We start from the raw sequence: 26,935 nt of genomic DNA on the forward strand, positions 1-26,935 counted from the left end.
TGTCTTGAAGAGTTTTTACTTTTAAGGGGATGTTCTGGTCTAGGAGCCTGAATTTAGGGAATTTGAAAAAACTTAATAACTGAGCTCTGAACGCAGTAATGCAGTCCAAGTCCAAGCAGGGCCTCAAGTGACAATTTAAATAACAGATTTGAAACAAATAAATTTAAAACAGAAATCGAATGTACTTCCTAGTTGGTCTTTTCTTAAATACAAATAATATATTTTTTTAAGACTCAAGAATGTGTAGCCGCAGACCAGTGTTAAAGGGTTTGTTCTCAAATCCAAGCAAACAGTATTTTAATCGATGTCTGTTGTATCGTTGCCAATGTGATCGGTATCGACGTTCTTCCATCTCTGCGGTGCAGTGTTGAAACAGAAACAAAACAAAATCAAAACGTTGGAAAAAAAGCAATTTATTTTGGAAATTATTAAGGTGGGCCTGTTCGTTCGCGCCTTCAGCATGGCGTGGCGTTCCGTGGGAGCCAATAATGAAGACCTGATACGTCAACTGAAGGGTGAGCCGTTCTACCTGCTTTGTCCAACGGGAAGATACATATAATAATAGAACCGAAACCTTAAAGAACACGGCGTCATAGCCAGTGATGCAGTGGCCAAGGCGATGACAGAGACCGACCGAAAGCACTACTCCCCGCGGAACCCCTACATGGACGCCCCACAACCCATCGGAGGAGGTGTCACCATCAGTGCGCCTCATATGGTAACTTCCAATGAGAACAATAGTACACACACTAATTAAAGAATATCTTTGACATCAATAATGAAAAGTACTCAAAAGGGCTGTGGCAGAAATCTCTTAGTATTGAAAATCCCTTGTAAATAGATCCATAGTATATTACAAAATCTAAGAAATCAGCAGTCGTACATGATTCTTTTAGACACCTTTTTAAGTATTGCAAATCTGTAGAGCATGGGTGCTCTAGATGTCATAGATTTTACCCATGACGATAACTGGCGGATGTAATGTTTTACTTCATTGAATTCGATTCCCCATTTAATGTAATCTTATTAGGTAATTTTATAACCTTGCAGATGTTCTAACACTAAAATCGAATTTCATAAAAAGGTAAAGCCAGGTCCGTGGTTTATGATACTGGGTTGTTTAGAAAACCATGTTCACCTGCTCATTAACTTCTCTTTCTTAAATGGCATAGCACGCCTTTGCTTTGGAGTATCTGCGCGAATACCTAAAACCCGGTGCACATGTGCTGGACGTGGGTTCTGGATCTGGGTACCTCACGGCATGTTTCTATCGTTACATCAAGGCTAAGGGCGCCAGTGCCGAGACCCGCATCGTGGGCATCGAGCACCAGGCTGATCTAGTGCGGCTTAGCAAGGCCAACTTGAACACCGACGACCGCAGCATGCTCGACTCCGGCAACTTGCTGATTGTCGAGGGCGATGGGCGCAAAGGATATCCCGCCAACGCCCCCTACAACGCCATCCACGTGGGAGCTGCTGCTCCGGACACGCCCACCGAACTGATCAACCAACTGGCAAACGGTGGACGGCTAATAGTGCCCGTGGGCCCCGACGGCGGCTCCCAGTACATGCAGCAGGTGGGTAGATCCTTTTTATCAACAAGCAACTCCAGTAACTAAATGTAATCGTTCTCCCCAGTACGACAAGGACGCCAATGGAAAGGTGGAGATGACTCGACTTATGGGCGTGATGTACGTGCCCCTTACAGACCTACGCTCCTGACTGCACCTTGCGGGATGGGCGCTGGTTGTGGCGGTGCTGCTCGGCTTGATTCTCTACCAGTTTTGGGCTTATCGCTAGTGTTAATAATCCAATCACAATTCAAATGCTTGTTTTCACGTTGAGTCCAATTAAATAAGTTTCCTGAACAAACAAATAATGTGCCTCTAATTAGATTGACTCGTTTACTCGTTATATTTGGAAGTATGAAGTATGAAAAAATACATTAGATTGGGAACAACAAAAATAAAAATGGGAATTTATAATTATTTAGATCTAAAAACGGTACCAATATATTATTTTATTAATATAAAATTTATTGTTAAATCCAATTTTAAATAAAAAAAAGAACTGCAATAAGAGGACTTTTGAAAATTATTATCCAGTTATCTCATTCACTTTCTTTCGAATTTCTAACTTAAATTACATATACAAATATGAAAATATTTATCAATTATTTTGAGTACGCAGTCCTAAATGGTTTTCTTGTCTTAAAATGTAAAGATTAGTATAAATCGAAGGCGAATTTTAATAGACAAATCTAGGAAAATAAAAAAATTGTATTATGGTTTTGTTCCGAAATAGGAGTCTAAGATTCTTAAACTCAGATTTTACCTTATATTCACAATTACGCAGGCAAAAAACACCAATTGTGACTATTAGGTCAGATTTTAAAAAATTCGCAATGTGGGATTTCAAAGAGCCCTTGCTAAAAAATCTATGCTGATATAATGTTTTGGCTTACATGTGTATGCATGCAAACTTGAGATGAGTTCAAAATATTATGCAAATTTAGACATTTCCTTTCCATTTCCTTCGCATATAAATTTGACAGCGACTGCTTTTATTGCGTGGACACATTTCAATTTGATATTGAGCTTCGTTTTGTTCTGTTTACTTTCATTATTTTACCATTCGTACTAGGCTTTTTTTACAATTTCACTTGACAATAATGTCAAAGTCAAGTCATTTTGGTTGTGGAAATTCTAAATGGGCAGTATTCAAAGGGAGCTCGAAGGGAGTTGATCATAGGTTCGCCCAGCGAATTAAAAATAATAATAAAAATCGTTAAAAAAAAACGCGACATATAAACTTGGAGTTGAAGTGAAATAAATCAAAAACAAATATGGCGTGAAGCTGTGATGAGGAGAGGATTCCTTAAAAAGGACTTTGTTGATTAGCTAAGTAGTAACTAAAATTGAGTAGTTTGCTTAGTAGAATACATTGGGATGTGTAGTGGTTTCCGACACAGACTTTACCACAATATTTCAGCGTGTAAAATAAATAATTGCCAAAAAAAAAATGATTAAAAAGTTAAAAAAAAAAAAAAAAAAAACATAGGATGTGTCTTCCTCTGGTAGGCATGCCATCGCCGATTTAACCTTCAAAAAACAAATTAGGCGCGTTTCAGTTGCTTTCAATAAGTTTAAAAATCCGATTGGCGGGAGTCGAGTTACGATTTGATATCGCCAATCGAACCTGTGCCATCTCTAGTGACAGAATGTGGCAGTTTAAAAACAAAAAGTCAACTGAAATGAAATCGTCTAACAACGAAATGCACGCCACAGACGAGGACTTTCGAAAAAAGACCTTGTCGTGGCGTTCCTTAGCCGCTATATCCTTGGAAAGCACGGGTCGGGAGCTGGGCGACGGAGTGTCCCGGTGGCTGTCGCTCAACCTCGAGGAGGAAATTAGGAACATGCTAAACGAGGCGGGCAAATTCATGCGGCGCAACCGGAATGACCGGTTGTGTCTGTCGCACATCCAGCAAGCTGTCCGGATGGACGAAAACCTTCCCAAGGATGTGTTCTTCAGGCTGGTCCTGCACGAAGACTGCTTTAGGTCGCCTGCAGGAAAGCTGAACCGCACGGCGGGCGGAGCGCTTACCACGGATCCTGGGCCTGTGCAGCTAGTTTCTTGCCAGGAATCCGAGCCGCAGATTCCTCTGGAGCCGCTGGCTACCTCCCTCCCATCGGGTTGGCTGAAGCTGGAGCAGGTACTGCTGAAGCCCGTCAAACGCTATCCTCTGACCAAGGAGCAGCAGTGCTTTTACGAGCTGATCACCGAGGCCTGCGTGGGATCCTCGGAGCCACGGCGCCAGCGAGCGCTCCAAACTCTCTCCACGGATCCCTCGCTGAAGGTGCTGCTACCCACGTTAAGCGAGTTCATCGCGGACGCAGTGGGCGTCAACGTGACCCAGCAGAACGTGTCACTGCTCCTCTACTTGATGCGCATGGTCAGAGCCCTTTTGGGAAACTCCACCTTGAGTTTGTTACAATACGTGAGTATTTGGCCCTGCGGAATAGGAGCAGCTGAAGAATGCCCCTGTTGCGTTTTAGCTCCACCTCATCCTGCCGGCTGTTCTTTCGTGCCTGCTGACTAAACAGGCCTGCCCAACCGCTGGCTCAGATGATCACTGGGCCTTGAGGGAGTACTCCGGCAACGTGATGGCCCAGATCGTGCGCCACTTTGAGGCCTCCGACAACAGCATCATGCCCAGAGTTATTGGGCAAGTACTGCGAATATAACTTTGCCTTTGCTTTCTGTCGGTTCATTATGCTTAAAAAAAGCCTAGGAATGTATAAAGTCGCTTCCGATCTTAGAAAGTATTTGACTGTTCTTCATCAGCTTGAAAGTCATGTTGATCTTGACATTTATTTTAGGGTTGTTGACCTACAGGCTTATTAATTACATCATGAAACGTTTACGTAGTGAGTTATACTACTGGATGTATGCATTTTCGCAGGGAAACTTGTTCTGAAGACGAAATTAATGTCTAGCTGCCATTTGGTCTACTGTTGTCCTGGCCCAATAAATCAACACTTTAATTATAAAATAATATGAGTATTTTTTGTGGTACATTTTTATTTTAAATCTTAAAAATTGGTAAAATATTTATGTATTTCTTTAACGGTTTCAAACAATTAATTTAGCTCTTGAACAAAGAATTTTTTTTTCAGTAACAAAAAGTTTTTGTTTGCCAAAAGTACAATTGTCACCTTTTTTTCTATTGATTCTGCAAAAAGTTCGGCCATCAATGTGGAGAGACATTTTTTCAAGGGACTGCCGGAAATGACCTCGTTATAGCCAAGTTTTCTCTATTTTTTTTTTAACTTTACAAAAAATGTATTGATTATGTATCTTTAAAGCAAAAAAAAGGTTGAAGAAAATAGTTCATTTTTAATATGAAAAACCAATTTTTGAAAATTTCGCGTTTATTGAACGAGGAAACTTATGTAACCCCTTAAGCGAAAAGCGGTTTTTACACCACTCTGGTAAAAACTGAAAGAATTTGTCGTACTTAAATTAAGTGCTAATAAAATTGTGCGTTAAAAAAATGTCCACGCCAAATCCTAGATTCTTAGCTGCACCAATTATAACTGATTTTGCAATTTAAATTTCTATTTCTATTTATATTGCAGGACCTACAAGAAGGCTCTTCGCATGGAGCCACTGACGACGGTGTATGGAGCAGTGATCGGCTTGGGAAAGCTGGGCAATCACGCGGTGCGCTCTTGCATTGTACCTCAAATGGCGTACCTATATGGACGCATCGAGCCTCACCTGACTGCCAGTAATGGGTGCTCCAGCTCCAGCGTGGACAAGAAGGCCGCTAAGTACATTCGCCACCGTGTGCTGAAAATGTGCACTTCGGTGCTGAAAAGGATTCACCAAGCGCCGGATCTCCCGGAGCAGTATACCCAAGCGTATGGACTTTTGGGTCCGCCGTTGTGCTACTCCGTCATCGTAGCACGCATCCAGGGGGAAGCGGTAGCAGCAGCCAAGGCGGAGTCGGAAGCGGCGTCCAGGATAGACAAAGCCATAACCACTCCCGAACAGCTCAAGCTCTCAAGAATTGCAGGATCTTTATGCGTCGGCTCAAAAGCTCAAATCTCTACCAATCAATTTCCCAGCAATGGTATTCGTCGCATCAACGATTTACCTGGTATATCTGGTTCTCCCATTATTCCCATGAATGGACTTAACGTCAAGGTCCCACCACGGTTATCACACAATCTAATGGCTCCGGTAAAAAATCAGGCGATCACTGCAAAGCTCGTGGTTCAACGGGCTCAGCCGCCTCGATTCAGAAACTCTTCAGTCCCGCCGGCAATCAAACGTTCCTTCTCGCCAGCCAACAATGCAATACTCTTGAAGTCAAACAAGCAGTGCGCTTTTCCCGTTATCAACAATGGATTTATTCCTTCAGCATGCAATAATGGCAGAAAGCCCATTACCTATTTACTTAAATAGCGTTTGATTACGAACTTAATATTAATTGCAATACTAAAGCTCTTGTGATTTCACTTTTGGAAAGTTGAATAAACCTTAGAGAACTCCAATGCACGTAATATCAAAGCAAATTATTAAATTGTTTTTCGTTAAATAACGGCTATGCGCTTTTAACCTGGACACTAATCTTTGGTATATACAAATTTTTGCCGTTACACTTGGACTTGCAGCCCTGGCCAGTCAAACCATCGATATCTGGAGGAGACATCGATAGTCGCGAGCCGTTACCTTATCGATTAAGCAATCGAGTAAGACAAGACAATCGATTAAAACCAGTGTGCCCCAGGGGTGCATTGAAAAGAGCGTATGTGTATTTGTTTGTCTGCTCGCTCAATAAAGTCAAAAAACGGAAAAACGCAGCTTTGTGATCTTGCGAGTCGCCACTACGATGCTTCCAGAGTCCGAAGCTCCGGGAATTTGATATTGGAAGCGAGGTAAAAGGCAGTTGTAACTCAAAACCGACAACGACAACACAGAACGCCTTGTGTGCGCAGTATAGGTGTGCGTCTCGTCGCGTGTGCGGGTGTGTGTGTGCGGCAATTAAACAATAAGAATCGTTGGGAGCAGGGCCGTGGGGCTGGTTAACTGGCGGGGGGGTTGGGGAGCACTTCAGTACAGTGTCTACTCATGGGCGTGGAACGGTACATTTAGGGACCCCATTAACGCAAGCGAAGCGCGAAGTTGGGAGTAAGTTGTGGTAGGTGGCGGAAATGTGCAGGTGCCTGTGCGGCAGGTGAAACCTGAGTTCTCAGACAATGTGCCAAACTCGTTTCGACCCTCCTGCAGCCAATGTGTAAATCGCAAATTTCGTTAACTTGAGTGAATCTGCTAAGTGCGTGAAACTGAAAAATTCAATGCAGCGAATATTTGTTTACATCTGGAGCTCTCTTTCTCTCTCCCTCTCTCTCTGTATCCGCTGGAATTCGAACTATTACCACCATCACATATGCGCCACTGAATTTTCAATTAGATCATTAATTTTAATATTGCGCGCGCTTGTGCGATTTCAATTAGCTTGGTTAGCCTCAGCCATCAAAGTAACAAGAATAAAGTACTGACATCTGTCTGCCGCTTCTTATGATACTCTTCAAAATCATTCAAGTTTGTCTGTAAGATTCTGCCTAAAAGATTTGTGGTTAATAGCAATGAAAGGTATATCTGTCTAGACCTTATATTTAACTGCAATGCTTAACCTGATAAAATTCGGTTGAATAGACCCTTTTTGCAAACAGTATGTAAAACTCGTCCCAATTATAAAATATCATAAAAATAGTTGTGAAGCTGGATTTGTGATTGGTTTTTCCCAGTGCATTTTACCAGCATTATAAATTGTATGAACCAAAAATCTCTCCATAAACACTCGACTATTCATTTTGCTAGAAAGTACATATTTAAGTAAATCTTTTCAGAATTTTTCATTCCAATCGGGAATGGACGCAATGCTAGAGTGAACGGCGGCGCGCAACTACCAAGCCCATGTCCCTGCAGGCCGCCCCGGTTCCGGTGCCGGCTGCCGTGCCGGCCACTTTGTCGGTCAGTGCCTCGGGCACACAAATGATACGCCCCCAGACGCTGGCCGGTCCCGAGCGGGAGCCCATCGAGTTCAACATCAACCTAGTGGGAGCTCCGCCCGAGGTGGAGCAGCTTGTGGAGCAGATCAAGAGCGTGGCCGAGCAGTTCCTCTACCACTGGAAGAGCTTTCCCATCGGTGAGTTGCCACCGAGATCACTGGGATTCATGACACACTGATCTGATCGAACCCCATTGCAGTTCTACCCCAGGCGCTGGCCAGTAGCGGACTGAATCTGACGGCCAGGAACGCGACCAACAGCGTGAGCAGCCGCAAAACGCGTCCCATTAATCTGCGCGACCTCTTTATAGCGCCTCCCTTTGACGAGCTGGACGCCGTGGCCTCGGATGGGAGTGGAGAGCCCCGCCGGCTGACGAGCGCCCAGCTGAAGACGCTGCGGGAAACTGGGTGAGTGTGCGGTCACGAGACAGAGAGCTGCTCATTGCGATGATGGATAGATTGATGGATGAGTGGATTGTGGATGACGGATGATGGATGGAGCGACTTGCAATTGCCAGCTAAAAAAGAAGAAAGAGCTATTGTGCAGCTAGCAGTTAACAGCTTGCTGATTAACCGCGCTTTTGCCACATCCCCTCACACCTGATAGTGGTTTCTTTCGTTTATTGAGTTCCTTAACCATTGCCAATCATTCCGCGACACTTTGCACCCAGCAAACGCAAAATCAAATTAAGGCATGCTCCAAATCTATACAAAAAAAAAAAAAAAAATGAACACGATACCAGCTATCGTGTTCTGTTTATTTGTTTCTTAACCTTAACCAAACTAAACGCATGTCCCACTACTATTGTGTTTTTATTTCTGTGTATCACTTGCCAATGAAACGTGAAACGGTAAACAACAATTTGTATGTGACATATTTCTGTAAAGCTTGCAAAAGGATAAATATGGAAAGCCGAAGAAATTAACTTTGGAACAATTGGAAACTATACGTAAAAATGGGTAAATAAACACTATCAAAAAGGCGATCAAGAAAAGCCAAGGCAATCTACTGCCACTGCATTAAAATCTGTTTAGTCGGTGTTCTTCCGTTTGTACATACGTTATCACTCAATTATTTACTCAATGTTAATTGTTTATATATATTAAGTCATTGTCTAAAACCGCTATGATAAATTTGCATGCTCGTTAAACTGAAACGATAGATGAAAAGCTAATCTGCATGTTAAAAACCTGTGGGACACATAAAAAATGTTAGGGATAAACGCAGATACTTCAGGAAAAAGACCTGTTTGTGTAGATTTAACAAAAAATGTTTTATTTTGTTTTTAAGTGCTGATGTAAGCAGCATTTTTTAAGGAACTGTGTGTTTTTCTTTGTATTTTTATTGGAACCAAAGATACTTACCAGATCACACTCACATAATTACACAAACATGTAAACATATACATAATATTCACTTAGAATCGGGCAAAACATAATTCTGAATCTGGAACACGCTTGTGCATGCCTAATAATTGTCATTGAATCTAGTTCATTTACGTGTTTTATGTTGCATTGATCTTTTAGACACCATGAGCGCCCAGCTAACTCGTATCTTTAATCCTCCACAGCGAGTTCGATGTACCCAGTCTGCATTTTCCTGGCCAGGTGCACAAGTGGCGCCTGTCGCAACTGCTCCAGAAGGGGAAGTTGCGTGCCCAGGACTCCTTTTTGAGCGACCTAGCCCTGGCCGCCCGGTTCGTGGTAGTCACGGCTCGAGCACGGATCTTCTCGCACTTCTTCTCCGTGGTGCAGGCGATGCACGGGCTCTTGGGAGCGTTCACCAAGCTGGCGGACATGTTCATTGGGGTGCCGGCTCTGTTGGCCCACAACCTGGACTACAAGATCAAGGAGGAGCGTTGCCGATTTCTCATAGCCGAGTTGGTTTGTCGGGTAAGTTTCTTCTTTTACATTTATTGTAAATTCTATGGTTGACTGTAAGCTGTATATTTTTTAGCCCCGTTTTCTTCCCACGATTTAAGCAATAATAAATTTAATTACATTTAGTTTTTACTTGCCAACTATTTAAATCTTATCGGGAAAAAACATGAAACCATAATTAAGTTGTGTGATATCAAATTGTTCCTTTTAATTTAATGTTAAACCTTGTCGAGAAAAACATACAAAGGCCAAACGAAAATACATTTTTGATATAAAAAGTGAACTGCACCTTGAATTGCTTTATAATTATAATTTGTTATCTTTCAGCCCGAGTTTGAGGACTGCTTGGACGGTCTGTGCTCATATGTCCGAAAGATGCTGCGACGCGCCACCATGGAGAAGTTTGACTTTAACAGCTGCGAGGTCAGCCAGCCCGTGCCCTATCTATTCCTCACGCCCAAGGGACAGGAGATCGACCTGCGCCTGTTCTGCCGCGACATCATGCGCAAGGCGCTGCCAATTCTGATTGGCATTCTGGAGAGGGAGACGCGTGGCTGGTTCCTGCACTTCCGCGAGCGTCTGATTGCCGAGCTGCGGGCCAAGAAGCTAAACGACAAGGAGATCGAGGAGGAGGTAAACGAGGCGGTTATGAAGGAGTATCTGCAGCGCGTCTACAGCTCAATCGTCTCCAATGCCAAGCTGGCGGAGCTGGGCGCCGGAGTGCCGGAACTCCTGGTGCAGCAGGCCCAGTCGGTGGTGATCATGTACAAGGCGGTGGACAAGGTGGAGCAAAACATCAAGCGCACCCGAGAGGACCACCAGAAGTGTCTCTCCAACGACCATTCCGTGCTGTCGCGCGTTGCTCCCTGGCTGCGCTCCAAGCTACGCCACGCCGAGGAGAACAGGCTGCACAAGAGCGCCTGGTCGGCGCACGAGGAGGCGCTGAAGATGTGCACCCAGCACAATCTGCACCAGACCGCCTACTTCCTGTCCCGCGACCTGGCCTTCATGAAGGAACGCGAGCCAGTGCTGTTGAAGGAGCTGAAGAACGCCAAGACTCCCACGCGAAGCTTTCAGTGGGCCTGTCGCATATGGTCGCCGCAGTCGTGGATCATACGTCGCAACTTCCAGGGCCAATCAGACGTAATTCCCACTGTGATCAGCCAGCATGCCACCAGCATTGTTACCCCCCGCTCGGATCCCAGCCAGCCAGTGTTTCTGGTGGAAAAGGAGATTATCCGGACCACAAGCACCCGCTGGCCGTTCTGGCGCCTCCTCAACATGATCCAGCGCATCTGGTGCTGGTCCTGGAACATGATGTTCCTGCTGGGCATCCTGGTGCCATGGTGCAGTCCGCTGGGGCTACGCGCCCTCTGCTGTGTGAAGCCCTTCATGCCCGACCTGGAGCTGTCGCAGATCAACGGCACACTGTTCCCCAGGAAGACGAGCATCACTCAGACGCTGGCTTCGCGACTCATCGAGTTGTGGCGCCACATATCCAAGTCGCGCACGCATTTTGAGACAGAACCGGATACGGGTAAGTTGGAAGCTTGGTTCATTTAAATTTAAATTTATATTTTCAATTAATATTCATGTTTCTTCGTTTTAGGCTTTATTGGCAAGGGATTGACACGCAACCTGAATCGAACTTGGAACTATTTTGTGAAAGGATTCCTGGGCACCATTGTTATTTTGTTCGCTTTTCCGCTCATCTGTTTGGCCGCCAGTTTACTGAGCATAAGTCTGGCTGTTACTGCACCTCTATGGATACCCGTATTTGTGCTACTGCTTCACATTTACATGATCCTCGTCTATGACTTGGATGCACCTGACAACGCAAAGAATCGTTATTGCATTCTGCTGGAGGCCATAGTGTGGAATTTTCTCATCCAGGGCTTGCTGCAGCCGGTGGCGGCGGTTGTAATGGCCACGTTGATCTGCCCACTGGCTGCGGGAGTCGTTTTTATAGGTGCGTGGGTATAATACATAATATAAATATAAATTTAAATGTCTTAACTTTTTTCCATTTCTGTAGTTGGAGTAGTTCGGTATTCCCTTCGCCTCGTCTGGGACTCGCTCACCTACCATCTGTTCATCAAGAAGTGTGGACGTGTTCCGGCCTCGGATAGCATTGCAGTAAAGCGAATCGCTGGGCCCGGACTGGCACTGGACTACTACTTCATCATCCGACCAGAGCAGGCTTTGGCTGCGCTAGAGGCTAAAATGGAATTGGACGAGTTGCAGGCCTACCAGCATGCCACGGAGCGAGTGGTGCTGCAGCCGCAACAGGACTTCCTCCAGTTTGTCGAGGCCTGCTTCGGACCGTTCTCCGCCCAAATCAGTAAAACCGGTCCGTACTTGTCGCTGGACCGCGAGGCGCAAGATTTGATGAGCACGCTCCACGAGAAGCTGGAGAAGCGACGAAGAGAATTGCAGACGGCGCTGACCACTCAGGTCAAATCGCGCATCAAGTTGAATACCAAAGAATTAAAAGTGCGTGTGCTGTTTAAACAATTATTGTTCGTGAATCACATTATTTTCTGTCTTCAGATTGCTATACAACTGGCCGCCCATATTTTAGAGAAGTATTATCCGTCTCATGTCATCGGCAGACTGTCGATCAGCGAAGAAGAATTTTGGGATAATAAAGTAAGAAACTATCATCAAAATGTTTGAGTAACAACGATAAACTCTTTATTTATTCACAGGGTCTCACGGTGAACGACTGGCCGGGACTGGCTGGCCTTATATACACCGACATATTTAGTTTAGATTTTCTAACGCCATTGACTGAACACGACACACATTTTAAACTAGAACCACATGCCTCGCTTGATCTGATGCGCTATACGGAGATGGTAAAGAATGCAAACGATGTGATTGGATCCAAGGGCCTGGACCTTCTCGGCAACGTGTACGCGCCGCGTGGCAACGTCCAGGTGCACCTGCCCTTCCTCGAGGTGACCGCATTCAACCCACGCTCTCGCATAACGCTCACCTTCCGCAAGCCCGAGAAACGGTAACACCCACCCAATTGAAACGAATTTGATTGACTGATGCTAATGAAATTGTTAACAGGGACATGTCGGTGGGGCTGACCACACCCAGGGTGCGTGCCCATCGTGCCCAGCATGTGCCGAAGACGCCACAAGATGCCCAGAAGGCCTGGCGACCGTGGAAGCAGAAATGTGGGGAGAAGAGCGTTACGGAAAAGCTGCTCATCCCGTTGCCCGTGCCACATCCCGTTCACATTGCCATCGCCATCTACAATCGCGACACCGAACAGCCCATTCCCTTAGACTCGGAGCTGGTCTGGGAAATCCTCAAATCGATTGAAGACTGTCAAGGCGGTGATGCCATGGTAAGTATTCGATTGTTGGCGAAACGAGCTCAGTTAACACGCATTTTCGCTTGCTTTGATTCAGGCTGTCCAGGCTGTGGCGCGATATCGGGGACCGGTCATAGAATCCAGCAATGACTCCCTGGCCAGCAGCAGCAGCATCGGCAGCACACGAGACTCGGGCTCTGGCTCTGTGTCGGGTTCTGCCTTGGGCAACGGCACAGAAACATTACCCTGCGGAAATCGTGAGGTAAGTTAACTATGCAAATATTAATTATTAATTTATTTATAAAGAATAAAAAACTGACCCTAAGGTTGTTGTCTCATATTAACTAAAAGAAGGTTTTAAACAAACCTTCAAGCGTATGAAATGAAACAGTTTAAAATCTTAGTATTTTAAAATATTACAATTAGAAAAACGCGGTTACTTTTGACTAGTTGCAAATGTTTTTTTTACCTAAAGGGATAATAGGAATATTAAACGGATAAGAACTTTTTATGAAAACTTACCATGCTCAAACCCAATTAAATTAATTTTTTTTTGTAATTAGTGCCTTAGTTAAATGAGTTTTTGATTATTTGTTTGCTTTAAATATACCTGTCACAAAAGAACAGAATAAAATTACGTATAAAACAAAAGTAAGGCACTTAAAAACCATCATTCAATTTTACCCGCAGGTTTGCACGCAGGTCAAGGTGGATGCCGAACCGGCTGCCAGCTCCTCCGGCTTCCATTGGACTCTTAGCAACTGGGGAGCGGCGCAAACAGCCCGGCGTCGAACCAACTCGAATGTGCGCGTGGACCTGGCCAGTCCCGAAGATATATCCCTGGACACGGATAGTTCTCGTGCCGTTTTTAATAACGCCTACGGCACAACTGTCTAACAGGCTTTCAGTGGTTTGGGCACACAAGTATATATTAACCTATCAACACACGTAGATTTATTCGTGGCTGCTCGCTTTTAAGAAAAGAATGCATAACCCGTTTTATCGAATGAAGTCTCGAATATGGTCTTAGTAACGCGATGTTTTGGGAGGGAATCGATTGTTCAAAAAAAAAGTTCGAATCACTTTTAACATACTTTAGAGAGTTTAGAAATTGTCTGTGAGTGGTATATTTGTGAATGATATGCCACATTTACTTGCAACCAGGGAACAATCGTTAATATTAACACTTCTCTTCCCTCCTCAATATGAAATCCAAGGCAGCCGCGCTAGTTAAAGTGTAATAAGAACAAATTTATCCATCTAACTATATTTACATATTCGTATATGATATACATATACAAATCGATAGTAAACACCGCATAGGCGAGTCGAAAAGTAACAAATTTCAATCTAGTCGCAAGCAGATTTTATGCAGCAATCTAATTCGATTTCTTATGCAACTAATGAGAATAAACTAAACGCAGCTTCATGACAGTTTTACAACAGAGTTGAGTTTATTCTGATTTCCGTTCTAAAAGCCAATAATAATACTTATTGAGTGTGTATACAATATAAGCCATGAGATTTTTCTTTGTACCTAACCAACAAAACACATTTATGTTTAAACATTTTAAGAAATGTATTATAAATATGCCACGAATTGTACCATGAGCAGTTAAACAAATATTGTTGATTAATAACTAATTTATTTGTATACACTCAAACTATCACAACACTAATGTTTTATCTACTCCAGTACATTTTCTTCCAAATACGAAATACAAAATACTAATTAAATGGATAAACTGATTAAACCGCATCGGTGTTAAAAGGACACCCTTGAAAATCATAAAAACAGCATTAAACAGTGGCAGCGTAAAGTACTTCTACAAAAATATTAAAATAGGACAAGGGATAAAACATTTTTACATTTATATATACATATTTAGATCACTTAATCGTAAACTATAACTGTTGATGCCTTTTGTATCTAACATTTTCCAAACCAGCTAATAAGCTCAATTCCAATTCGACTCCATCCCCAGAGCAAAGTACCCTCCAAGTATTTCTCAAACAGAATTATTTTGAAAATATGTTTAACTGCCACAAATATAAGTATTACTTTGTTCTACAGTCCGCACACTGCTCACTAACAATTCAAATTTTGATACCGCTTTGGCAGCTTCCAGTGTTATGTTTAAGCCGTTTAACTGATTTTGTACACTTTTTTATTTTTACGTCGAAATGCAAACACCAGGAATGGAATGAATCTTTACATACAAATATACAAACATTTACATAAATATGTAGTTATACAATTAAACAAAGAAAAAAATATGGAGAACCGAAAATCTCATGAAAAAGCATTGAACAATTTTATGTAAAATGTTTTCTTAATATTAAACAAAAAAAAAAATGTAACAATAAATTATGAATGAAATAATGTGTATTGGCATCTTTTTAAGCGAAGTGAAGTCAAAACTTACGACGCTTATAAAGCTGCCTGTACAATTGTAGTTTAATATGTAATAATAAAAATGTTGGCTAAAAATATTCAGCAGATATTGTTTTCTTTATTACATTTGCGAGTATTTTTCGCAACCCAAGAAATTAATATAAATATAAAACGTGTAAATTTGATAGTATTTATTTAAAAGATATATTTCCATTTAATTGTAAAGATATAAAGTTTCACTTAAACATAGTGTAGTTTCACTTAGGATACTTTAACTGTTAGCTTAAAATGAATTTAACCAACACAACTCGTTTCGAGCACTAAGTAAACCATTCAGAAATAAAAACGAAGTCAATATAGAAAAGGGCAATCACAATAATTATTTTTTTCTGCAAATCGAGTTCTACTTGTAATGAAACTTATCAAAAAATATTCATACCGTATTAACAATTAAATAATATATTTAATATAAGACAGCGTAAAACGTTTTCGAAAATTGTATAAGAGTCGCTCTGCGAACATTTTCAAGTTAACTACATAGGTCTAGATTCTAGATTCAGGTATTACAAAGTCATCGAGCAGAGGTAAGGTAAACACTTTTAGGTTGTGAAAAAAGCTTAACACGCCCACTAATTAACATGTTAACAGCCCTAAGTTCTCTGAGTGAGTTTACTACATATTAATGTACTCAATTGGTTAAAGTTTTAGAATTCAGTCCCGCGGGACATTATTTGAGCAAATTTGTATGTGGCTTTTGGAATTCGAATCTAATACAGAATGATTTTTGGTACTTACTCGGGGTATTCAACCGTTTTTGGGTTCGATCGTGTTCGCCCCCGAAGTGAATACATTGAGAATGATTTTTGCCAATACTTTTGGGTTTACAATTACGCTGGTGCACAGGGAATGTTAGCCAAAATGAAGTGCCAAAACTAGTATTCTATTCTATTTCTAACAGCCTCACTGAAACGGCAGGAGGCTGTGTGCCGTTGTGTTGAGCAATCCCAACCGCTGCTTCTGTTTCCGCTGCTCCGTCATGTGGTCCTTGAGTTCGTGCAGCTGGGTGGACAGGTTCTTTATGAGCAGCTGCGTGTCCAGGAGCTGCGCCTGCATGCTGCGCAACTCGATCTGCTCTCCATCGGCATCCACGGCCGCCAGCGACATGGCGCGCAGACGGGGGAACCACTCCAGGATGCCGGCCTTCACCATCGCGTACACATAGCTTTCGGGGCCAGTGAACTCGGTGGGGTCCTTGACCTTTACCAGGACGATGAAGTACAGATAGTGCCACATGTTGTGCTCGCTTTTGATGTGCTCCTCGAAGCTGACCGTCTTGTTGTCGAAGGCCGATCGATTGAGGGAGCAGATGAAGCAGGTCGTCTTCAGGATGGCCTCCTTCTGCTGCTTCTCCGATCTCAGATCGGCGAATGTATCGATGATGACACCGAATATGAGGTTCAGAACAATAATGATGACTATAAAGAAGAAGAGCAGGTCGTAAATGACACGAGCCACGAACAAACCCTCCTGAAATCAGGAAAAATTAGTGAAGCTGAGACAAAGAGATGGAAATCAAAGGGTACCTTGCTTGAAGGAGCCCTGAGTATGTCGCCAATGCCACCGCCATTTCGCAAGCCCTGATTAAGTGTGGTCACGATGCACATGACAAGCGAGTCGCAGGACCGCTCCTTTCCATCACCACCTCCACCACTCGGTGGTGCCACATCTTTCGTCCCCGAACAGTTGCCCAGATCATCTGGGGCCGCACAGGCTTCTCCCGTCACAGGTACGGATATGGTCAAGGGCACAGCCGACGGCAATGCATTGTCATGCTCCTCAGGGTCCACGCTGACCAGAAAATCATCCTTGAAAAACATGTAGCCAATGATGGAGAAGAGGTAGACCAAGATCAGAGCCAGCACAGCTGTCAAGACAATGGAGCGTCCATTGCGTGTCACCGATCGGATCACATTGACCAGCGTCTCCTCTCGATAGACCACATCAAAAGCTGCGAATCAGTTTGTTATATCAACTTGTGATGATAAACTGATCTCATTGTAACTCACCAGCAACGAGTAGAAAAAGGGATGAAAGATTAGGCCACAAAAGCAAAATGCTATGTAAATGCAGTGGTAAAGTAACTGAAAGTCAGTTATGATTTTAAACAGTTTCTTCTCCAAGGTGCCCTTGTTTCCCATTATGCTCACTATGTGAACGCTTTTGAGAGTGACCTATTTGGAAAAAATAAGTTAGGTAACATGAATTTATTTGGATATAGACAGCATTATTATACCGTGACCACTCCCAGTAAGCAAAGGGTTGACTCCGGTCCCAGTAGAAAGATAAAGCGTAGGATTACGGACCCGATAAACGTTCTAATTCCAGACTCACGGGGCAGCGTTATCACAATCACCAGCGAGAATATCGTTATGATCCAGAATAACAAAGATATGTGCGAACTGAGCTCTGAAAATATCCAAATATCCATTTTCAAGATTAAAACATACTTTTAAGGACCAATAAAGCACAACTGTAGACTAGAGGTAAGTCCACACACAGTAGCGGACAAAGATAACCGGGTTACCTAGGGTATGGCCACTATATGCAAACTGGATATTTTTTCCTGTTATCTATTAAGTATTTAGTATTAAAATAGCGTCTAGTTTAGTAAATCGTAAGCTTTTGGTGCAGTTCCTTAGTTATTTAAAAAGTATAAATTATTTAAATTTAAGATTTTTCTAAAAAAAACCATTGGAATTGAAAATATAGTTGTTTTGATTAGCAAAATCATTCATTAAATTCGTTTAATCATTTTTTTTAATAATAAACACAATTTAAAAAAATGTACGAAACGAACCTAAATTTGCCTTTTCTGATTTTTTAAATAAATATCCTTTGTAATATCTCATCTCACCTGGTATAGTATTACCATTAGTTTTTTAAAGAGTATAATTCATTTTAATTTAAGATTAAAAAAAACCTTATACGAAACGTAAATTTTTTTTGCCTGTCCTGATTTCTTTGTCCACTTCTGTATTTATATTAAATTTAAATAAATATCCTTTGTAATATCCATAAATGTGCCTAATGGTTTATATTATATTAGTATAATTATAGCTCATCTCACCTGGTACAGTATTATCAAAGGGATAGAAGAAGGCGACAATCATGTTGATGACAACCACACAATTAAACAGTATGTTGCTCCACAGGGACATATAGCTGCTAATCCAAAACAGTAGTGGTTGGCCTACAAATGTGCAACACAAAAACCAAAGGTTAAACGACAATTTCCATATAATTTGCCAAAGTTCGTACTCCTTAGCTTCTTTTGCCATTTCATCTCGTTGAACATTTCCTCAGCCTTGTCGAAGAAGTCGGCCACCTTGGAGCCCTGGTCATCCCGTTCGGCGGTGTTGAGGATTTTAATTTTGGTGTCCGTGGTCAGGTATTCACAGATCTCGGGAATGGGAAAGACAATCTGCTCCAGCGTGCGATCGTTGCGAACAATCTGCGGAAGGAAGGAGGCTATGTGAGTTAAGTGATTGGAAGGGATGAGGACAATATCGACCTCGATCTGGGCGGTGTGCGTGGCGTAGTACATCAGGGCCTGACTGGTCTTGGCGTCGAAGCTGGCCGACTGCGGATCCTCGGAGGCCTTGAGCAGGCCGGCCAGTTCCTTGTTGTGCTGCGCCAGCTGGTGGCACAGGATGTAGATGTTGTGGCCCACCTCGCGGGGACTCACGGTGGCATCGTCGTCGTCCGAGCCGGCGTCCGGCTCGTCCCCGTCGTCCTGCTCGTCGATCAGCTCCTCCTGGTGGTAGGCCTTGCAGGCCACCTCCACCAGCTGCTTGGGATTCATGTTGTACAGGATGCGCTCCGCGTTCTCGCTGTCGCCGCGACTCTCCATGATGGCCAGCAGCAGCTTGGAGGCGTTGTTCTTCAGCTCCAGCACAAGGTCCATGCGGTTCTCGCCCAGCGGATTGATGTTGTTCAGGATGAGCGCCGTGATGATGTCCAGCCCGTTGGACTCGTGCGTGGCAATGCAGTTCTGGTTCTCGTGGCACGGACCCTGGCAGTACTCCGTGAGGGCCTCCAGCGTCTGGTTGATCAGGGCCACGTTGTGCTCGTTGATGTAAAGGCCCAGCAGGCCCAGGCCGCCGGTGGTCGAGCCGCAGATGCAGTCGAGGAACATGAGCGTCTCCGAGACGAGGTTGTTGTTCGTCTTGTTGTTCTGGTTGCGCAGCAGGTTCTGCATGTCCGGGTTGTGGTTCTCGCAGAGCAGCTGCAGGAAGCGCAGGATGGGCTGCATCACGAGCACCTTGTTGGACAGCTGGTTGCGCTGCTCGCGGCTATCCTTGTGCTTCTCCAGTTTCTCGGCCAGTATGTCCTCCAGCGGGCTGTTCACGCTGATCGCCGAGCTCTCCTCGCCGGAGTGGATGTTGCGGGCATTGCCGTAGGCCCGGGCGGTGGCCAGTCCGGCGTTGTGCAGCTCCCGCTTGAGCTCCTCCGTGATGACCACGCCGTTGCTCTTGAGGCCGTGCTTGCGCGAGATCTTGTCCAGCTCCAGGCTGGTGTCCTGCTTGTGCTCGTGCGCCTTGGCCGCGATGTCCGTGGTGTTCACCGTCACGGTGGACTTGATCTCCTGCTGCGCGTCCTTCATCTTCTCGAAGAAGACCTTGAAGAAGGCCTGGTTGAGGTCGTCGCTGAGAAACTTCTGGAACATGCCCTTCTGGATGATGGGGTTGCCGCCCTCCAGCAGCGCAATGCCCAGCTCCACGGCCTCCACGAAGATGTTGGGCGAGTGCACGGACTTGATGACCAGCTCCACGACCAGATCGGAGGCCCCCTCTCTGTCCAGATGGTTTTGCATCTCGTGCAGCGTCTTGCCCGCCCGCTGCAGGTACTTGGCCCCCGGGCCGTGCGTAACCAGGTGGTGCTGCTTGGCGGGATCGACCAGGGGAGCGGCCCGCAGCGGCAGTGGGAGCTCCTCCTCCGGCAGCCTGGGCGTGCTCTTGCTCTGGAAGTAGCGCAGCAGCAGCGTCTGACGCAGGGCGTCGCCCTTCTCGCCGTAGTTCACGTCGATGGCCATCATCTCGCGCAGCGTGCGCAGCACCTTGACGCACATGCGCTCCTCCTTCTCCTCCAGCAGCTTCTCGGTGTGCTTGATCAGCTTGCGGATGAAGCCGCCGCTCTCGCAGCGCTTGCGCGCCTCCGTGCCGGCGGGAAAGAGCAGCTCCGAGCGGTAGAGGATGTCCACCAGCAGTGAGAGCTCCGCCTCCACCACCGGCTTGAGCTGGTCCTCCAGCAGCGACACTATGTCCTGCAGGCCCTCGATGATGGAGCGGTCCCAGCGCATCAGACTGGCCGACTGGTGGGCCTCGTACTTGGGCTGCTTGGAGGCCAGCAGCCACTTGGTCGTTTGGCGCGTCAGCATGGCCGTCTTGCTGGACATGGTGGCCACCTGCTGCTCCAGCTCCGGCGGCAGCGCGATGCTGCGCATCTTGGCCGACTCGGTCAGCGTGCGGATGCAGTTCTCCACGTTGAAGCGGTCGCCCAGCGACAGCCAGCGGCACTGGGTGAGCCGGTGGGCGGCCTGGAGCAGCTGCACGAAGATCAGCTGGCGGGACTGGACGATGGCGCTCTGGTCGGAGAAGGGACTGGCGAAGAAGCTGCCCAGCAGATTGGTCACTCCGTTCAGCACGTAGGCCTGCAGCGTCTTGTTGCTGGCGGCGGTGGCATTGGTCACCAGCTGGTTGATGTCCACCAGCACGCTCTTCTCGAACAGGCTCCACATGTGGCCGGAGGCGTAGATCTCCTTCATCTCCACCTCCGTGTCGATGTAGCAGTGGTTGAGGAAGTCCACGTAGGCCTCCTTCACCTCGGGCATGCAGAGCGGGTGGCAGATGATCGTCACGATGTCGTCCAGCGAGAGTAGGTTGTTGCACTTGATCTCCGTGTAGACGTTCTTGCCCATGGTGCAGCAGGCCAGCAGCTTCACCAGTTCCACGTGGTACTTCAGCGGACTGTCGTCGCCCAGCTTCTCCACGCGCAGCATCTGCTGCTGCATCATCTGCACGAAGTGGTTGAACGAGCCCTTGTCGTTGTAGAAGACCAGCACGTCCTCGCCGGAGTTGATCAGCTCCTGCATGACCATGTCCTGGCAGCGCCGGATGAACTGGTTCTCCGCCCGCACGATCGTCTGCAGGAACTGCAGGTAGGCCACGTGCCGCCCGTGGATCTCGATGCAGTGGACAAAGTGCTGCACCACCTTGTCCGTCACCTCGTTGCACAGCGCCAGGTTGTCCTTGAAGATGGCGCACACGGTCTTCGCCTCCAGGATCTAAAAAGCCCATTATATCTCATTAGTTTGTGAATTCGCAAAGAAGTATAGTCTTTCTACACTGGCTTCAGGGCATATTAGGTACGGTTTACGCATTTTATCTAGCTATATATTTACGAAAAACTAACTAACTAAGGGAAATTAATGACCCAATTTTTATATTTTTTTAAATTTTACCACAAGCGAGCGTCATTTTTTATAGTGAATCTACATAGTTTTTAATTGTAATTTCATTTATTCTAAGTCGAAAGAAGAGTTAACCTTTCTCCAGTGCACTGCTATTATTTTTGATGATGCTTCATTTCCAGTCTGAAGTTGTAAAAATACTTTTTAAAATTAAAATTTTGTTACGTTTTTATAAGCTATTTTTATTTTATTTTATCAATATAATTAAAGAAATTCGAGAATAATGGTTTATCTTAAATAGTTAAGGTATAACTTAAGTAATGATATGATATGACAATACACAGGGGTGGATTTACAGAAATCAAATGATAATATGCTTATAAAATGACAACCCCTGTATATGAATCGAATTAAAAAAAAAATATAAGCTTTAATTACATTTAAGGATAAAAAAACACCACATTTTAATGATTCAAAATTATATTACAAATTGATTTAATCAAGGAAGCTTTACATAGCTTAATTTTGAAGTATTCCTTGCATTATTTCTTCAATATCCTATACCACGAATAAAATATCAATATCAGATCAAAACGAATAAGAAGGATTTTTCGCAGCATTTTTTGATCGTTTCTAGGCTATCTAGATGAGATTTTTCGATTGTTCCTAACAGGGAGCTTTATAATAAGTAGTCCGATTCGGGCCTTTGCGACCAGCTATAAATAACAATTGCAATAGAAATAAGTCTTTTGGGAAAGTTCCATCAGCTTTAAAACTGATAAAATAGTTTCCGTGGAAACAGACGGACGAACGGACATACGGACTTGGCTAAATTAAACCTTACACTATATAGGGTCGGAAATGTCTACAAACTTTGATCTAAAACTAAAACACTCTCTGCAATGGGATAGTAAAGTTACAAATTTGTATAACTTACCCCGGGATTCAGGAACAGATCGAGATGGTTGTGCAGCAGGGCCTGGTTCTGCTGGTTGCCGAGGCAGAAGTTCTGCAGGAACTCGTGCGCCAGGCACATCAGCTCCTTCATCAGCTCGTCGTCCTTCTCGTCGTACGGATTCTGGAGGAGATCGAGGACGACGGTGTGGACGCCGACGTTGCGCAGCAGGCGCTGTTCGTGCTTTCGCGGCTTGACCACCGAACCGGAACCGGAGGCGGTCACGCAGAACTTGTTCATGCGGATGAGGATCTCCTTGACCTTGCGGTACTCGTTTCGCTGCTCCTGGGACAGGGCGGCATTGTACTCCACGTTGACGGCGTCTCCGGCTGCATCGGTGGCACCCAGCTCGTCCGTGGCCTTGGCCTTGTACACCCACAGCTCCGACTTCTCCACGCTCTGCCGGAGGATGTCCAGGTCGGACTTGATCTGCTTGTACGACTCCACGTCGCTGTCGGACACCAGGAGTTGCACCTGAAAGCGGAGATGGATGGCAGAACCCTATTTAGTCTCGAACTGCCGCGATAGCCGGAGCATTCAAAATCATGGGTACATACAAAATCAAAAGATCGGTCGGTACGGAATGCGGTGTACGTCACCTTTGTTAGTTGTGTTTTTTTAAACTAGTACATGAGTTCGGTTGCGTGAACATACGAACATACGATTTTATTAGTATATATGGTATCGGATTAGTAAGGTCGAGTCTCGATTTAGAGAAAGAGATAGAGAGTTAGCGCATGCAAACACAAAAGAAAAGATGAGCATTAGATCAAGCAGTGAGTTAGTTGTTTGTAAGTAATTTGATGGGTTTATCAACGGCCTGCCGCAGTCTTTATGGTAATTAACACAATTAAATGGAATCGAGTAGCCATAGTTTGGATCATGATTCTTTTGTTTTGTGTTTTATTGCTAATTGAAATATCTGACGATTACGCTGAATTTTAAATATAATGTTTGGCTTTTTGTTGATTAAAACTATTTTTATTGTTATTATTGCTTTTATGCTCTATCATTGCAACATTTAATATGAAGGTGTTATTATGTTTATACTTCATTTTTATAAGTCTGAAAAGGTTTACTTTAATTTTTTAAGCGTTATTTATGAACTTAAAGTTATTTTTTTTTTAGGAAAAGAAATGATCCTGGCGCAATATTGTATGCGACTTAGATGAATAATTCAATTTTTAATGGGAGGTTCTCATTTCCTTGACGAACAAAAATTAAACTTGGTTCAACAAAAAATTAAAGCTACATATGTGCTCATTTAAAATAAATACATACGGATATTTGATAACCTTTATAAGACAAATGATTTTCTTCATTTAATTTTACTGGATATTGAAATTCGGGCATGAGGTTTAGTTTGCAGAGGCCGAAACAATCCTGCATTTCCAGTCCCATTTGGAATTTTGTCGCAATAAAAATATCTCATTATTATACAATAAAAAGTACATTTAACATTAAAAAACGGAAGTTTGGATGTTTTTTGTCATGCCACAAATAATTCCCAAGTTTAGGCTTCTTTTCGGTCAAAGAATGGAGAACCAACCTGCCCTTGAAACTATATTAGTACTTAAAATGTGACTGAACCATTAAGCTTCATTACTCCTATTTAAAAGCTGATGAATTAAGGAAGAAGTGATTCTGGTGCAACCTACCTGTCGGAAGGCTTGGAGGACCTCCTGGCGCTGGCTGAAGTGCCGGAAGAGCAGGTGCAGGGCACCCGAGACCAGTGGCGCATAGTCGTGCATGATCAAATGGAGGAGGACGCGCAGAAAAGTGCGTCCGCCCTGGCCATCCAGGTCCAGGTTGGCCGCATCGCTGCGCTCGCAGTCGAAGATGCCCTCCGCCTGCACCCCGATGGACTCCAGGTCGATGTTCTTCTGCCGGGCAGCTGTGGCGGCGGCGGCTGCTGCTGCGGCAGCTGCCACGGACTCCGAATTCTCCAGGGGATCGGACTCGTTGGCGCTGCCAGGCGTCTGGGGCTGAGACTGCGGCTGGATCAGCGGCTGACTCGCCTCGTCTTGGGCTGCCGAGGCGGCCACCTCGGACTCGTCGAACTCCCGCTTGAAGATGGAGAGCAGACAGCTGATGCGGTAGTCCAGACGCACGTCCAAAATGAACTGCAGTATCTCGATGATCTTCAGCTTGGTGTCCATCACCAGCGGATACTCCTTCATCAACTGGGAGACGGACTTTCGCTGCTGCAGGGAGATGCTGGGGGCAGCAATGGCCTGGCCCACCGAACCCAGGGCCAGCGATGTCATCACCGTGTTTATATCACCAATGGAGCGCAGAACCCCGCCCTCGGCTGGAAATTGTAATATTGTATTTAATGGAAGCCTAACTAACCAGAAAGGTATGTATAATTTACACAGTGTATCTTTATATCCACTCTTTATTTAATAAATTAACTTGCAAGAAAAATGTTTTTGTTTAAAGAATATTTATATATCTATTAAAATGAAATCAATTGAAAGATCTGCCTGCTTTAAGGAAACTATCTTGATAAAAAGTGCCACGCTATGGCAAATAAAAACGGCTAGCTAACTCTTAAAAATAATTGTACTTTTAAAGCTGCTCTTTATGCTTGACAAGAGATCTTCACGATTTAGCCTAGCTTTGGGTAATTGATATAAACAGTTTAGTTACTATTTAGTATCCTCAATTTCAGTCTTAAAGATGCCTTACCCTCTGTGCTTGTCTCCTCGTTGACAGCTTGTTAATAGAAGGTCAAGGAGCGCAAAATGTTTAACATATCTACAAGTTGTTACTTTCTAAACTACTTACAGTCCATATCCGTGCTGGCAAAGGCCCCCGATGAGGTATCGGATACGCAGTCCAGAATCGAAAGAAGCGTCTTGGTGAGTCTCAAAAGATCACTGAAGCTGTAGAAGCCGAAGTATATTAAGTCCCTGGCCAGTTTAACGACCTGAAAGGGGATTTAAGTCATTAATTATGTTCGACACTGAATGGGTGTGGTCGAGTTTACCTCAAAGGTGAGTTTGTTTTGCTCCTGATCGGTGAAGAGCCACACCTTGGTGGCCACATTGCACAGATAGTTCTCCACAAAGGCGATGGTCGTGTTGAACTTGGCCCGACAGGCTTGTTTGTTTTGGTCAGGCTGCTGGTTCTTGCCATCATAGCTGCAGGAGGAGATTGTAAGCCCCTTTTCTTGACCACATTCATATTTAACTTACTCCATGATTGACATTTTAGAGGGTATTTCGCTCCAGAGGCGAGCATACTTTACGGGAGTAACTGGCTCCTGGGGATCGCGATCCACGTGGAGATGCAGCATCAGCCGACAGAATGAGGCTCGCAGCTCATAGGGCATTGTCTCATCGGACATGCATCTGCAGGAGTTTTAAGATTTAAGGCGGTGTTCTTTGTATATTAAGGGAACAGCTTACTTCAGAATCAAATCAATATCCAAGCGAGGAGAGAGCTCGTTTAGGGCCAAGTACTGTCGATTGAGGCACATGTTGGAGAACAGATTCAACTGGTGGCGATAGTAGTTCAGAATGGCTGCTTCTAGTTCGCCTCCATCACAGTTGGCCAAATCAGCCATGGACCGGGATGTCTGAAAGCCAACAAGTTGTGCACATAAGTAGAAAGTTTTTTAATTTGTTAATTTCAGTTTTAAAACTATATTTCCCAAGCCAGCAAACTCAGGTGCAACATTAAAAATGTACCCTTACAAAGGTTTTTATAAATATCGTTGCAAACTGTAGTCAAGGAAATCTCTCAAAATTGTTTCTATCTGTCTGCCAAATATAAAATATTGGTTACTTCTGAGAAATTTATGAACACATGTAAAAGAAACGAATGGAAAGAATCTAACTTTCTTAGCACACAATTGTAAAATAAATCATTTACTCTAGCAAAAAATATTATAACTAACTTTGCAAACTGCATAATGGATACAATTGGTCTACCTGTTTATGTGTTACTTAGAGATAAATTATATTTATAGGGTTTTAATAAGCAAAATACAAAATAATAGTTAAGCGATTTATGAACACATGTGTAAAAGAAACGAATCATAGCAACATAAGTTTTATAAGATAAATTGACATTAAAAATTATAGTTTTTTTATAGCATGTTCTTAGTAAAAAGTTTCAAAATTTATCATTTACTGTTGAAAAAAATATAATAACTAACGTTGCAAACTGCATAATTGATACAAAGTGACTGCCTGTTTATGTGTTAAAAATATATCTATTATATTTGAGGGGTTTTAGTAAAAGGATCGAATGATAACAATCTAATTTTTATAAAATAAGAAATTGCCATTAAAAATTATAGTTTTTTTTTGTTGCAT

The 26,935-nt window shown here is 44.0% G+C and overlaps 4 protein-coding genes across 8 annotated transcripts in view; 3 read left to right on the top strand and 1 right to left on the bottom strand.

Moving 5' to 3' along the window:
• Positions 1-331: 331 nt before the first annotated feature.
• On the top strand, positions 332-1,890 carry LOC128266653 (protein-L-isoaspartate(D-aspartate) O-methyltransferase). Its single transcript, XM_053003315.1, has 4 exons — positions 332-515; positions 582-718; positions 1,173-1,577; positions 1,639-1,890. Exons 1-4 carry the CDS (start codon positions 461-463, stop codon positions 1,720-1,722), a joined length of 681 nt encoding a protein of 226 aa, XP_052859275.1. The 5' UTR covers positions 332-460; the 3' UTR covers positions 1,723-1,890.
• Positions 1,891-2,644: 754 nt separating this feature from the next.
• Positions 2,645-6,054, top strand: LOC128256783 (transcription initiation factor TFIID subunit 6). The gene is made up of 3 exons (XM_052987406.1): positions 2,645-4,000; positions 4,059-4,228; positions 5,142-6,054. The coding sequence occupies exons 1-3, from the start codon at positions 3,221-3,223 to the stop codon at positions 5,971-5,973; spliced, it is 1,782 nt and encodes a 593-aa protein (XP_052843366.1). The 5' UTR covers positions 2,645-3,220; the 3' UTR covers positions 5,974-6,054.
• Positions 6,055-6,283: 229 nt separating this feature from the next.
• LOC128266342 (uncharacterized) lies at positions 6,284-15,284 on the top strand. 5 transcript variants are annotated; one of them, XM_053002800.1, is made up of 13 exons: positions 6,284-6,446; positions 7,422-7,720; positions 7,783-7,990; positions 8,471-8,542; positions 9,154-9,475; positions 9,791-11,000; positions 11,073-11,432; positions 11,499-11,956; positions 12,014-12,112; positions 12,172-12,482; positions 12,542-12,824; positions 12,889-13,053; positions 13,482-15,284. In XM_053002800.1, the coding sequence occupies exons 2-13, from the start codon at positions 7,489-7,491 to the stop codon at positions 13,686-13,688; spliced, it is 3,927 nt and encodes a 1,308-aa protein (XP_052858760.1). In that variant the 5' UTR covers positions 6,284-6,446; positions 7,422-7,488; the 3' UTR covers positions 13,689-15,284. The 5 variants fall into 5 exon arrangements, with proteins under 5 accessions (XP_052858760.1, XP_052858763.1, XP_052858764.1 ...); XM_053002802.1 differs by lacking the exon at positions 6,284-6,446 and adding an exon at positions 6,563-6,699; XM_053002801.1 differs by lacking the exon at positions 6,284-6,446 and adding an exon at positions 6,640-6,709.
• An 80-nt stretch (positions 15,285-15,364) lies between these two features.
• LOC128266348 (inositol 1,4,5-trisphosphate receptor) overlaps positions 15,365-26,935 on the bottom strand; it is a 28,071-nt gene continuing 16,500 nt past the window's right edge. The window contains 14 exon segments of the mRNA XM_053002813.1: positions 15,365-16,713; positions 16,770-17,194; positions 17,249-17,417; positions 17,480-17,652; positions 18,314-18,436; positions 18,505-18,697; positions 18,758-21,529; positions 22,593-23,084; positions 24,269-24,921; positions 25,302-25,328; positions 25,401-25,542; positions 25,603-25,756; positions 25,811-25,966; positions 26,024-26,193. Of these exon segments, the coding sequence (XP_052858773.1) occupies positions 16,147-16,713; positions 16,770-17,194; positions 17,249-17,417; positions 17,480-17,652; positions 18,314-18,436; positions 18,505-18,697; positions 18,758-21,529; positions 22,593-23,084; positions 24,269-24,921; positions 25,302-25,328; positions 25,401-25,542; positions 25,603-25,756; positions 25,811-25,966; positions 26,024-26,193 (6,216 nt within the window). The 3' untranslated portion in view covers positions 15,365-16,146.

This window comes from Drosophila gunungcola, chromosome 3R (genome assembly GCF_025200985.1).
Source record: "Drosophila gunungcola strain Sukarami chromosome 3R, Dgunungcola_SK_2, whole genome shotgun sequence".
NCBI classification, from domain to species: Eukaryota; Metazoa; Arthropoda; class Insecta; order Diptera; family Drosophilidae; genus Drosophila; species Drosophila gunungcola.

Coding starts and splice junctions, on each gene's coding strand:
- LOC128266653 (XM_053003315.1), top strand. CDS start 461: ATGGCGTGGCGTTCCGTGGGAGCCAATAATGAAGACCTGATACGTCAA. Junction 719..1,172: donor CCATCAGTGCGCCTCATATG/GTAACTTCCAAT, acceptor TAAATGGCATAG/CACGCCTTTGCTTTGGAGTA. Junction 1,578..1,638: donor GCTCCCAGTACATGCAGCAG/GTGGGTAGATCC, acceptor CGTTCTCCCCAG/TACGACAAGGACGCCAATGG.
- LOC128256783 (XM_052987406.1), top strand. CDS start 3,221: ATGTGGCAGTTTAAAAACAAAAAGTCAACTGAAATGAAATCGTCTAAC. Junction 4,001..4,058: donor CCTTGAGTTTGTTACAATAC/GTGAGTATTTGG, acceptor GTTGCGTTTTAG/CTCCACCTCATCCTGCCGGC. Junction 4,229..5,141: donor ATCATGCCCAGAGTTATTGG/GCAAGTACTGCG, acceptor TTTATATTGCAG/GACCTACAAGAAGGCTCTTC.
- LOC128266342 (XM_053002800.1), top strand. CDS start 7,489: ATGTCCCTGCAGGCCGCCCCGGTTCCGGTGCCGGCTGCCGTGCCGGCC. Junction 8,543..9,153: donor GAAACTATACGTAAAAATGG/GTAAATAAACAC, acceptor AATCCTCCACAG/CGAGTTCGATGTACCCAGTC. Junction 9,476..9,790: donor TAGCCGAGTTGGTTTGTCGG/GTAAGTTTCTTC, acceptor GTTATCTTTCAG/CCCGAGTTTGAGGACTGCTT.